This window comes from Myotis yumanensis, unplaced genomic scaffold, assembly GCF_028538775.1.
Source record: "Myotis yumanensis isolate MYYU_CA2020_CCGP unplaced genomic scaffold, mMyoYum1.0.hap1 SCAF_6, whole genome shotgun sequence".
Taxonomy (NCBI): domain Eukaryota; kingdom Metazoa; phylum Chordata; class Mammalia; order Chiroptera; family Vespertilionidae; genus Myotis; species Myotis yumanensis.
Window position 1 is genome coordinate 69,176,851 of NW_027223757.1, and position 13,791 is coordinate 69,190,641.

Below are 13,791 nucleotides of genomic sequence, written 5' to 3' on the forward strand. Positions count from 1 at the left end.
TCTAGAGATCTAAATACAGCATAACTGCACTTAATGATACTGTATTGAATAGTGCAAATTTGCTAAGAGAGTAGATTTCTGATGCGGTAATCACACAGACAAAAATGGTGACTAGGTGAGGAGATATGTTAATTAGCTTGACTATAATAATCATATCACTATGTATATCGTATATATGTATTAACATATTATGTTTGTTTATATAAAATAATTATCACCTTATATACCTTAAATATACAATTTATTTTAAAAATTATAAATTCTAATATATGACCAATATTTGTAAAATAAATATATATCATTTAGCACTAGTAAATTAGATAGGGAAATTAAATGAGAAAACTTGTAAGGATTATGGGGGGAAATGTAGTTGATTCTATTGTTCTCTGTCTCACTGATGACTAGCTTTGAGAAAAATCAAATTTTCATAATATAATTGGGAGCTATAGATTGGACATTTGGAAGACAGAGGCAGAGATGATAGAGATGGAGATGAAATTGGAGAAAGAGAGAGAGAAAAATACTCTCTCTCTTTATAAAAATTATTGCTATGGTTCCATGGTTCCATTGTTCAAATGGCATTTCTATCTAATAGATAATAGTAGTTTTCTCTGGTCAGATACAATGCACAAAACTATATATTACCACCTGATATTTATTAAAGACATATTGTGTCATCTAGCTCTTCTGGTTATTAAAAAGAATTGTCTCATTTTAGAATTTGGATAATTTATAAGGGATTTTACCAGGATGTAAAGAGTACATCTTTAATATTTTGTGATATGCTTCATGAAGAACTATTCTGTTTATAATGCATATCTCTTCATATCACTTTAGAGACAGAATGCATGGTGTTTAGTCTGGTCATTTCAAGTTTTTGTTGCAGATTGTTGAAGTTGGATGAATTGATATCCAATTCACTTATCCTTATCGTGGATGCCAATAAATGCCTTTATTACAGTCATTTACACTTCTATGACACCCCCTTCAGAAATGTAGCCCATACACTATTATTTGAACTTATAATATTGCCATGTTTTTATAAATTTCTGAATTCTGCTATCACTTTAAAATTTTTAAAAAGCATTTTTTCTTTAAGTTTATCTAAATCATTAGAAAAATTGAAACTACAGGACTAATATGGACTCATGTTTAGCATTTTCACAGTTTTATAAATAGCTATATACACTTAAAGCTTTTAAGACGTTCAAAATTATCATAAAGGACTTGATACTAAAATTAGTTTATGCACTCAAAAGTACCATATTAATGTCTTTGATGCAAATTTCAATTAGAGGAAACATAGTTCAGTTATATGCACTTTTCTACTACCAACACGATTTCAGTGGGAATCTCACAGTTGTAGAAAGAAACTAATGAGAATTGGGCTTTAACTTTCTCTATAGCTATGTATATGCTAGCAAGTACAATGTATATTCCTTTGTTTTCTCAATTTTAAATTGCATCAACAGGATACAATTTTTAGTAAATCAAACCTCAGGGACAAATAAACATTTGATGTTTTTAAAAGCTCAACTTGGAAATGAAATGTGATTCTCAGTGTGAGGAGGCCAAGTATACTTCATTACCACTTTTTAAGGAAAGGTTTTAGCAGCTTCTCAATGTGCACAGGTCCAAGTCCTATGGATCACAAAGCAGTTTATGAACTTGTATCAGACTACAGAGACATTATTTCAAATTGATGAATTTAATGTAACACCTCCTTATTTTTTAATCAGGTATACACATAGTAACTAACATTATCACATATTAACATTACCATCTTTGACACCGCTATTCATTTTTACAATATTGATATTTTAACCTCTTTGTCAGAACTAACTGGCAGCTTTTGCCCTGTCTATTAGTTCTCTGAGATAGTTGTTGGTCATTGTCACGAATTTAACATGCATTTATTATTTTATAGTTCTGGGGACAAGAAATCTAAAATAAAAGTCAACTTGGCAGGATTGCATTCCTTTAGAAGACTTCTATTTCCTTGTCTTCTCAGCTTACTTTTAAGACCCACCTGATAAACCATGGTAATCTCACCATATCAAGATCCTTAACCACATCTGCACATCCCAGTTTACCATATAAGGTAACAGTCACAGATTTCAGGATTTAAGACCTGGATTTCTTTCCAGGGAGGCATTGTTCATTCTTCCACACTATCCTTAATGTTACATTAAAAAAAAAAAAAAAAAAGTCTCTTGAAATCAGTGGCAGGTTATAATCCATGAAATGAGGTAAAGTATCTCCTTTCTTCCTGCATTGTGACCCATTCATGCTGATTTGTTTTCAATTTCCTCAATTTTATCACCTCTGGCCTTTTCTTCTGTCTAGAAACCCCACCCCTGTCCCCTGCCCACATGCCTAGCCTTGATAATATACAGCAATTCTTTAGGACTCATTTTAAATACATATATCATCTTTGGGAAACTGTCCAATTTCAGATGCCTTGGTTATCCTGATACTTGTTTGTATTACTTTTCTATTCTATCTAACAAGCAATCACAAATGTAGCAGCTTAAAACAACTCATGTTTATTATCTCAAATTTCTGCAGGTCAGAAGACTGGGCATGGCTTAGCTGAGTTCTCTGCTCATTGTCCCACAAGGCTTAGCTAATCTAAGACCCAGGTTCCCTTTCCAAGCTCCCTGGTTGTCCATAGAACTTACTAGTAGTCCCTTGTGGTTTTAGGACTCTAGTTTTGTTCCTTACTGGCTATGTACATAGAATATACTCTCAGCAGCTAGGGTCACATGCACGTTCCAGGACACTGCATTAGTTTTGGTCCCAGGCAAACAGAATGCCGTTGTCTTCTTTGCAAGTCTCACCAGCTTTGGTCAGACCTACCAGAGATAATATATTTTGATTGATTGAAAGTCATCTGATCTAGTGACTTTAATTATACCCATAAATCCCTTCTGCAGGGTAATGTAACATAATTCCAGGAGTGATAGTGCATCATAATCACCAATCTCACTCACACTGAAAAAGAGGATTCTACAGGCCATGGGGGCAGAATCATGGAGGCTATATTAGAATTCTACCTACAACAGTGACTCATTAGCATAAAAACTTGGTCACATTTACTCCTTATTATACTGCATTGATTTACGTGCTTTTTTGAACCCCTCATTGTTTATAACCCCAGTATCTGCCATATTGCTCGCCACAGACTAAGAGCTCATTAAATATGTGTATGATGAATTAATATACAAATCAGCATAGCATTGAGGGTACAGTGTACTCATATATATTGTGTAAAATAGAATATCATCAGTTTTTCCTCAAATATGGGTATGCATTATTATTCAGCAACATAATGGGTCATATGCATGAGATTATACATGAAGAGATAGGCTAAAGTAACTTCCCACCAGCAAAGCCAAACAGTTATTCTCACAATTAAATATTTAGAATTAGATAATTAACAAAAAGGGGTTTGCATGAGAACTTTTATTAAGAAAAATGTTTATGTGTTTCTGGTGGATGTTGTTCAATGACATTTCTCTTATAAAGAAATATACTTTCATTACTATAAATTATTATCCAGAAATATATCATTTGCAATATATATCAATCTCATAATGGTTTAAGGACAAGGAACCAACCTTGTTTGTATTTAAATTCTCTAAACTACTCACTATAGCTCTTGCAAAAAAAAAATAGCCACTTAATAGGTTTTATTTAATTGAAGAAAATCTTTATTTCTATGCTTTTTGGATGCAGTTTTGTAATTTTATTTATTTATTTATTTGTTTGTTTGTTTGTTTGTTTATATTACTGTTCTTAGAAACATGAAATCCCAGGTGTATATTCAACTTGGTACAGTTCCTATTGCTCTTATTTTATGGACACTGTATCCTTTTGGGTCCTTCACTGTATACATTGTTGATGTTTTCAGCAGTTTCTAGGGCCCTCTGTTGTTTAAAAACCTGGTGATCAGAGTTGGAAGACCAGGAATCCTGAAGTTTTAGAGTTTCTATAACTGCCACTGTACTTCTAACCTTGTAAACTTTATCCCATTTCGCAATTATTTTATTTATTTATTTATTTATTGTCTAAAGTTTTACATATGTCTCCTTTTCCCCTGCTGATCTGCCCACCCCCAGCCATTCCCACCCCAGGGAAGCCCCCACCACCCCAGTATCTGTGTCCATTGGTTATGCTAATATGCATGCATACAAGTCCTTTGGTTGCTCTCTAACCCCTCCCTTTCCTACCATTTGTCTCTGGATCTACTCTTGTTCATCAAATTATGTTGATCATTATATCCCACATATGAGTGAGATCATGTGATGTTTATCTTTCTGAGACTGGCTTATTTTGCTTAGCATAATGCTCTCCAGTTCCATCCATGCTGTTGCAAATGGTAAGAGTTCCTTCTTTTTAATAGTGGCATAGTATTCCATTGTGTAGAAGTACCACAGCTTTTTAATCCACTCATCTGCTGATGGGCATTTAGGCTGTTTCCAAATCTTGGCTATTGTAAATTGTGCTGCTGTGAACATAGGGGTGCATATGTCCTTTCTGATTGGTGTTCCTGGTTTCTTGGGATATATTCCTAGAAGTGGGATCACTGGGTCAAATGGGAATGGCATTTTTAACTTTTTGAGGAACCTCCATACTGTTCTCCACAGTGGTTGCACAAGTCTGCATTCTCACCAGCAGTGCACGAGGGTTCCTTTTTCTCCACATCCGCACCAGCACTTGTCATTTGTTGATTTGTTGATAATAGCCATTCTGACAGGTGTGAGATGGTATCTCACTGTTGTTTTGATTTGCTTCTCTCAGATGCTTAGTGACTTTGAGGATACTTTCATATGTCTCTCAGCCTTCTGAATGTCCTCTTTCGAAAAGTGTCTATTTAGGTCCTTTGCCCATTTTTTGATTGGATCATTTATCTTTCTTAGTCTTCAATAAATGGTGTTGGGAAATTTGGTCAGATATATGCAAAAAAATGAAACTAGATCAACAACTTATATAATACACAAAAACAAACTCAAAATGGCTAAAAGACTTAAATGTAAGACGGGAAACCATAAAAATCCTACAAGTCTCCAGAGGCAGCAAAATAGCAGACATATATTGTGCCGGGAGCCGGTCCATCCTTGCTGTTTCAATGGACCTGGCATATATAGCATACTGTTCTTAATATGTTTGTTCCCTTTAGCGCCATGTGTTTTAACCAAGGTCACCTCTCTGAGAAAGGTTGTTTCCCCAGGTGGGGATCTTTCCCTGAGGTTAGGGAGGGGATACAACCCCTTAATTAAGTGCCAGGCGGGTAGTTAAGCTACATAATCTTTACTCCCTGGAATGGAGATAAGAAACGCCCTAACCTTTGTAATAGAATTGACAGGATTAAAATCGGCTGGTATAAATACGGATGTAACAAGACAATAAACAGGAGATCCTCATCAGAACCTCATCAGATCCTAACCAGAACCTAGCCAGAGAACATGGCAAAAGATCCTGGACAGAACCTGGCTACAGAACTTCACTGGAGAACCTAGACAGAACATGGCAAAAGAACCTGGTGACCGAACCTGGCTGGAGAACCAGAACCTGGAGACCAGAACTTGGTTGGAGTTCCTAACCAGAACTTCGCTGGAGATCCTGGCTAGAGAACCCAACTCTGCTGATGAACTGAACACTGCCTTCATGTCATTCCTTCTTCGCCGACTCCGTCCACACCTTGGGGAACCCCTGGACCCGCTGGGGTTGGACCCCAACAATATTGTAGCAATATATTTACAGACACAGCTCCTAGGGCAATGGAAGCTAAGGAGAAAATAAACAAATGGGACTACATCAAAATAAAAAGCTTCTGCACAGCAAAAGAAACCATCAACAAAACAACAAGAAAGCCCACTGCATGGGAGAACATATTTGCCAATGATATTTCAGATAAAGGTTTAATCTCCAAAATTTACAGAGAACTCATACAATTTAACGAAAGGAAGATAAATGATCCGATCAAAAAATGGGCAAAGGACCTAAATTATTTTTATTATCCCCTCACCCTTAGTTGTAAATTTACTGATAAAACATGAGCAGTTAGGAACTTGATTCCTGGACATTTTTCTCTGAGCCAGGCACTTTTGGAACTATGTTTGTGCATATATGCTATACATTTTGGTGAATGAATAATATAATTTAAATACATTCTAAATCACTACTATCCAAATGCATTTCCTATGCTTGGAAAACTGACAGCTGAGCAATGATTTTGTTCTGATGAACAATTTTATGTTGTTTGCACTTCATTTTTTAAAATATGAATTCCCTTGTGTCATGCCTTATATTTTTTATATCCAAATATGTGTGTACATTTCACCCAGTGACAACCACTTTATCTAGTTACATATTTTAATATATATACACACACACATACATATATATAATTGACTTCAGAGAGGAAGAGAAAGAGAGAGAGAGAGAGAGAGAGAGAGATGGAAATATCAATGATGAGAGAGAATCGTTGATCCACTGCCTCCTGCATGCCTCCTACCAGGGATCAAGCCCACAACTCAGATATTTCCTTGACCAGAATCAAACTGTGATGTCCTGGTTCATAGGGTGATGCTCAACCACTGAGTCACACAGATTAGGCTCTAGTTACATTTTATGACTAAAAATTAAGACTTCGTTTCAGATCTAAGGTGCTATTCTTAAGATTAAAGGCTTATTATAATTTTCTTTTTTCATTGTGTACTTGTTTTGAAAATAGCAACAAATCCATCAAGCTAAGCTTATAGTGATACCAACTTCTAGGGCACCAGAAAGAAAATACAGGGAGCATCAAATCATTAATAATGTACTTTCTTTATTGCGATGTATTCAGAGAATATTGTTAAATAGGAATTGAAAGTATGAAGAAACAAAATGGTAGCTTATTTTAAAAAATACTGTCACTTGACATTGCTGTCTGCTAGTTCTTTGTTAGATGAAGCATATAAATCATAAATAACATTTCTTTCTTAAATCTTAATGTAGAAAGAGAGAGAATCACATTGATAATATGAAAAAGAATTGTGAGACTTTACCTAGAGACTGAATTGAATGCATTTATACAGAAATATGCCAAGTCATTGACAGTCGTCTGCAGGATCTGTTCATTACTTAAGCACTGACTCTGATTCTTTCCTTTGAGGCCCGCACTGTGAAACTTATCTAGCCCCTTGTGGGGCTAGTAATCCTTGTGAGAATGGAGCCATGTGCAGAGAGAAAATAGGTCTGGAAATGTTTCCCCGTGGATACCAGTGCCAGTGCGGGAAAGGCTTTGCTGGTCCATGCTGTGAGATCAATGTCAACGAATGCAGCTCCAGCCCTTGCCTGAACGGATATTGCTATGACAGTGTGTTCACTCAGCCACAGCCATCCTTGTAGTGCAGTGCAACGTAGAATCTGACGAAGTAATGAAATAGCTCAGGATGAAACCAGGGCTGAGTTTACCCTGCCTTGAATAGCAAAGTCAATGCCAATTATTTTCACAGAACATTCCCACCTCTGACAAATTAATTTATATTTTGTGAGTCATACAGTAGCAAATGAAAAATGTTAATGAAATGTGACTTCTGTGTTCAGATATCAGAATTAACCTTTTTTTCCACCTTCTTTTTTTAATGGTAGATTTTTAAAGTGTTTATCTGTAGGTAGAGAAAAAAGCAGATTACAATGATTTAAAGTAACTCATTATTTTAGCACATCTATTATACAAACACACTTCTTTTTACTGAGATATATGTTCCTGAAAAATATAAATTTATAGAGAAATAAAAGAAGGCAAAAAGTAAAGAAGGAAAAATAAAAGGAAGGTAAGAGAAAAAGAGGAGGAGGGAAGAAAAAGCTGAATATTGGATAATGGATTTTATTTTTTTTAGACACAGGAAAAACAGGGCATGAAATAGCCCTGTGCCCTGGGTATGGTTAAGAGGATTAAGAGATATGGAGTGGGAAAAAGGAGATAGGGAGAGAGAGAGAGAGAGAGAGAGAGAGAAAGAAAGAGCGAGAGAGAGAGGGAGAGAGAGGGAGAGAGAGAGAGAAAGAAAGAGAGAGAGAGAGAGAGAGAGAGAGAGAGAGAAGGATATAGGGGGGGGAAAAAACTCTCTGCATCTTATTTAGCTTTATTTTACCTCCTTTCAAATATATTTCTACATAATCTTTCAGTAAATAGATAAATTGTAAAAATAATGTGATGTGTGAAAAAGCACATTGTGATAGAAAGTCATTTGGAAAGGCTATCATTTAACCAAAATTATGCATTCTTTTCTTTAAACCAATGTTTTCCAATGCATGTCCTTAAGGAACATAATAGGATTTTTCTTTTACATTGGATGAAACAGCCCAGGTATCAAACAATAGGTAGTGTGTATGTATGTGTGTATGGGGCGGGGGGGTGGAGGGACTAGCAAGCTGGAATTTCTACATAGATATTAAAATGGAATATTTTTTTCTAATACTGTGCTAGCTAAGCAAAACATAATTTTATGCTCTGGACCATTTGTTTGTTACTGTTAATTTGAACCAACTCTCCCCCACCCCCCCAGAATTCAGCACTTTAAATATTGTGCTTTTAAACTTGTAAAATTCTCAAATTACCTTGAAATAAGCCACAGTTATCTTATTTCTGAGCTTAAACCCACAAATGTTTGGTGATGCTGGTGCTCACTATAAAATAAGGAAACAAAAAGTATGCCTAAGGGAGAGGTTAGCAATGCTTTTAGATCTAGGCAGCCCTAGTATAATGGTTATATATGAACACTTCAGATGTACTCTGCGTGAAGGAGGTTTATATACAGGTGTGGGCAAAAGTAGCTTTACATTAGTTTGTATGAAAATAATATAATAATTAATAAATAATACAATAATTAATAAATAATAATATAAGAATAAACTGTTTCATGTACTCATAACTGTAAAATCTACTTTTATTAGGTCCCCATACATATTAAAATTCATAATTCTTTATGTGATAAGAAAACACAATTTCCAAATATGCTACTTAATAGTGAAGTTCTCCCTAGTATATGTTTGAAATTCATAAATAATATGTCATGGAAAATGTGAATTTTGGAGACCTGATATATTGTTGTATTTCATAATATGATTGTTCACAGTATATTTTGGACCAAATCCAAGGAAATGAGCTACAATAGAACCAAAATATGTCTTAAAAATTCACTTGTACATGTAAACTGATAGCATAAATCTAAGGCACTGTATTATTAATACTTCCTCAAAAATAAAATAGTTAGGGAAGCCAAACTTTCTGATTTCAAGTTAATAGTATTTCTTACGTGACAATATATAAGAAACATTTATTCATATGTACATGGACTTTGTAAATTGCAGACATGGTATGGTTTTTCAGCAGATTTGTTAAAATACTCACCTCTGTATTTTCAACACAGTTTTATCATGTCAGGAACTTTGAATCAGTTCATACAGTGCATTATGTATAGTGTATAATTAAGTATAAAATGAATCATGTAATAACAATGACTTATAGATGGCTTATCTGATGAAAATTAAAATTAGTAGTATGGGATATTTATAAACAAAGACTAATATTAACATAGTGATTGTATTTTCTGATAAAGACAACAGGAAAATGAGGCAATATGCTTTAATAATATGTTCTAATAGGTTTGAAAAAGCCCAGTGTTTTTGTTTATTTGTTTTAAATTTTAAACAAAGTTATGGTTGCTTGTTTATTTTCTTTATGGTAATAAGATCAAATCCTCAGGGTCTTATTTGGAACATAGTTTAGTTCTTAGCATCTTAGCCCATAAGGTTTAATATTAAAAAAGCATATTTGTTGATAATGAAAACATGTTTTATTTTTTTAGACACCAATCTCTGTCTTTCAGACCATTTGTTAATTCAAAGTTATCTTTTGCTGTCATTTATTTTAAAGTAATTCATCATTTATCTACATAGAGAATGTCTATATCTGCACTGAGATTTCATTTTACTCTAGTTATTTGTTATGTGTCAATTTGCATCAATATTTGAACTGGAACTGTAGTCATAAACCCTTTTAAAAATATTATTATGAGTGATGTGATTCCATAATGTCTTCATTACATATTGTATAACATTTGGGTTTTAATTTGTTGTCATACATAATACCTTTATAACATATAAAGATGCGCCAACTAATAACTTTTATCTCATTAATTTATGTACAACTACATATGCATATCAATTGATCATTTATATTAAATGAGACATTGAAAACTAGGATGCTGAGTGAAAAAAGTAAAGTAAGACAGAAGTAAAATTCTGTCTAAAGAGCTGCCATAGTTTGTGTTTCCCCTGTCTCTTGTTGAGGGGCTGTCAGCTGGCTTGTTCTCCTTAGGGGACCCAGTTTCATGTTCTACACAGAAGGATGGCTGCAGAAATCTAGAAACCAGCCAAGGACCTCACATTACATTAAAAATGCTTTTGCCAGCCAGGATCTAAGCATTTAATGAGAGTAATAGCAGGTACTTACACAGAGGCAGGTGTCGGTGGAGAATATGTGGTAAGTCTCAGGGATAATGAGGAACCCAGGGATTTATAGAAGCGGCTATCAATCCCCGCTTGCTCCAACTGCAATTCCTGATGTCGCCATTTCCTTGAGACAGTTCTTTTTCCATCATTAATGATAACATAGAGACCATGTTCTGATCATGGCTTTTAAAAGATTATGATGAAATGTGAAAGCTCTTTTGAACAAAGGCTTAGATAGTTCAAAATCAACTTTCAGATCTCTGTGCACTTTTATGTACCTTGTTGTACCAAGAGCTTTGATAAGCAGTTGACTTCTGGTTTATTAAACCTAAAACAATCTGAGAAAAGTTAATTGATACAAAACTAACCTGTTGACTACGGGTATTCTTACTGACAAAAAGAGAAAGGAACTAAACTGGATATTTCCATTGTTACTTTGCAAATCATCACCAAATGTTTATTATCCTTATTTGTGATAATTCTTATTTTAAATAATTTAAGTGTTTACGTTAAATAGAACTGAGCTATAATGTTTTTTAGAAAATATTGCAGAGAACTATGTAGAGTATTACATATAAGAATTCACAATTTGGGGTTAAAAGTGAAACACATTTAGATGAGCACAACATTCTTTAGAGCATTTAGTATTACCTACATCGTGATGAAAGGAATGTAATGAGCTTTCTCTCTTCTGCTGTTTTCAGTGGTTGCTGGCTTCTGCTTCTGCAATCCTGGCTACAAGGGCCTGAGGTGTGAGCAGGACATTGATGACTGCATCCTGAATGCCTATGAGCACAACTCTACCTGCAAAGATCTGCATCTCGTTAGTATCCATGAATATTATTGATACTAGAGGCCCGGTGCACAAAAATTTGTGCACTCGGTGGGGGAAGGGGGTTCCTCAGCCCATCCTGTGCCCTCTCGCAGTCTGGGACCCCTCGGGAGATAATGACCTGCTGGCTTAGGCCTGCTCCCGGGTGGCAGAGGGCAGGCCCAATCCCTGGATGCAGCCCCTGGTCGGGCTCAGAGCAGGGCCGATTGGGGAGTTGGGGTGCCGCCCCCTGACACGCACAGAGCAGGGCCCATCAGGGGGGTTGGGGCTCCATACCCTGTCACACACAGGGCAGGGCCCAACAGGGGGTTGAGGAGCTCCCCCCTCTCACTCACAGAGTAGGGCCAATAGGGGAGTTGGGGCACCGCCACCTGTCACACACAGCAGGGCGGATCAGAGGGTTGGGGTGCTGCCCCCTGTCATGCACAGAGCAGGGCCCATCAGGGGGTTTGGGGCTCCGTACCCTATCACCCACAGAGCAGGGCCCATCAGGGGGTTGGGGAGCTGCCCCCTGTCACACACAGAGCAGGGACCATCAGGGGGTTGAGGAGCTCCCCTCTGTCACTCACAGAGTAGGGCCTATAGGGGAGTTGGGGCACCGCCCCCTGTCATACACAGAGCAGGGCCCATCAGGGGGTTGGGACACTGCCCTCTATCACCCACAGAGCAGGGCCGATCAGGGGGTTGGGGCGCCCCCACTGTCACACTCAGGGCAGGGCCGATGGGGAGGTTATGGTTCTACCCTGTGACACACAAAGCAGGGCCCGTGGGGCGGCGGGGGGTAGTTGGGGCAGCGCACCCTGTCACACACAGCAGGGCCGATCAGGGGGTTGGGGCGCAGCCACTGTCACACTCAGGGCAGGGCTGATGGGGAGGTTATGGCTCTACCCTGTCACACACAGAGCAGGGCCCGTGGCGGGGGGGCGGGGGGGTTGTGGCCCCGCCCCCTGTCACACACAGAGTCGCAGGGCCGATCAGGAGGTTTGGGCGCTGCCCCCTGTCACGCTGATCCCGGTGCCAGGAGGCCTCGCGGCTCCGCTGATCCTGGTGCTGGGAGGCATATTACCCTTTTACTATATAGAATAGAAGCCTGGGGGCCGGCTGGTTTGCCCTGAAGGGTGTCCTGGATCAGGATGGGGGTCCCCACTGGGGTGCCTTGCCAGCCTGGATGAGGGGATGATGGCTGTTTGCAGCTGGTCACACACCCTTCAGGGTGGGGGTCCCCACTGGGGTGCCTGGCCAGTCTGGGTGAGGGGCTGAGGGCTGCTTTCAGTCTGGTGGTTGTTGATTGAAGCTCCCAATGGCTCCTTTTTTTTATTTTATTCTGGGCCAGCTTTAGCTCTGGCTCTAGCTCTGAGAGCAGGTATCTGGTTTGTTTCGGTTCTATAATCGAAACAATGTATAACTTCAGCTCTGAGATCCTGGCCTATATTTGTTAGAATGTTTCAGACTGCCAGCTCAGAGGCCGGCAAGGCAGGCGGGGAACGTTGGAGTCTGCAGTCACTGGAGCAAGCAAGCCTCATGTTCACTTCCAGCTGCCTGGCTGCCGGCCGCCATCTTGGCTGACAGTTAATTTGCATAAGGATACGCTGATTAGCCAATGGGAAGGGTAGCGGTCGTACGCCAATTACCATGTTTCTTTTTTATTAGTGTAGATATTTTATTACGTGGTCGCATCAACTAACCCTACGTATATAGTTAGTTAACTTTGGCCTCTTGGGCATGTTGGTACATATGAGTACTTATTAAGATTAGAAAACAGAAACTTGAGCAATATTTTTTTCACTCAATGGTAGTAAAAAAATGTTCTAGTCACCACTATAAGTTGATGTGATATTACAAAACTAACTGCTCATTCTGCTCTCACTATTCTTGGTAATATTGAATTTGTGTAAAATTTCAGAAATTATTCTGAGGAGAGCTGTTAGCCTCATAGGTACCTACTTTTACCTAACTCGAGGTATTGTATACACACACATAATACGTAGGCTTGAATTTTATTTTGATTTCCGTCTGGCGTTGTATACTTCCATCATTTTCTGCCTTCTCCTGTGTCAGGGCTGCCCCTTCAGTACATATCCATTTGTCACAGCCTTTGTCAGAAGCATGTGCCATTCAGCCTTAAACGAACTGACACAGTTGGCAAATCAATGGGATCCCCTCCGGCTGGTCATTTTTCAGAAAGCCTGACATAAAAACATCTACTCAAGGTGGATTCACTGACTGGCTTCAGAGAATAAATGACAGACAGCATAGGTTAATGCTGCAATAGTGGTATAGGCTGACGGTTTATTCCTTGGCAACAGAGCTGATTTTCACAAAAGGACCACACTAGCCGAGCTTAGGGGGAAAATGCTTTGAAGAACAGACTTGTTTTCAGACCACCAGTGTACCTATACCGACATTGTTTGTTTTTACAATGAGAGGATCATTTGCAGCAAATTGTGTCTTTC

The 13,791-nt window shown here is 38.0% G+C and overlaps 1 protein-coding gene across 1 annotated transcript in view; it reads left to right on the top strand.

Annotated features, from left to right (window-relative positions):
* Positions 1 to 13,791, top strand: part of EYS (eyes shut homolog) — a 1,239,289-nt gene that overhangs the window by 283,436 nt on the left and 942,062 nt on the right. The window contains 1 exon segment of the mRNA XM_070419099.1: positions 11,211 to 11,329. Coding sequence (XP_070275200.1) covers positions 11,211 to 11,329 — 119 coding nt within the window.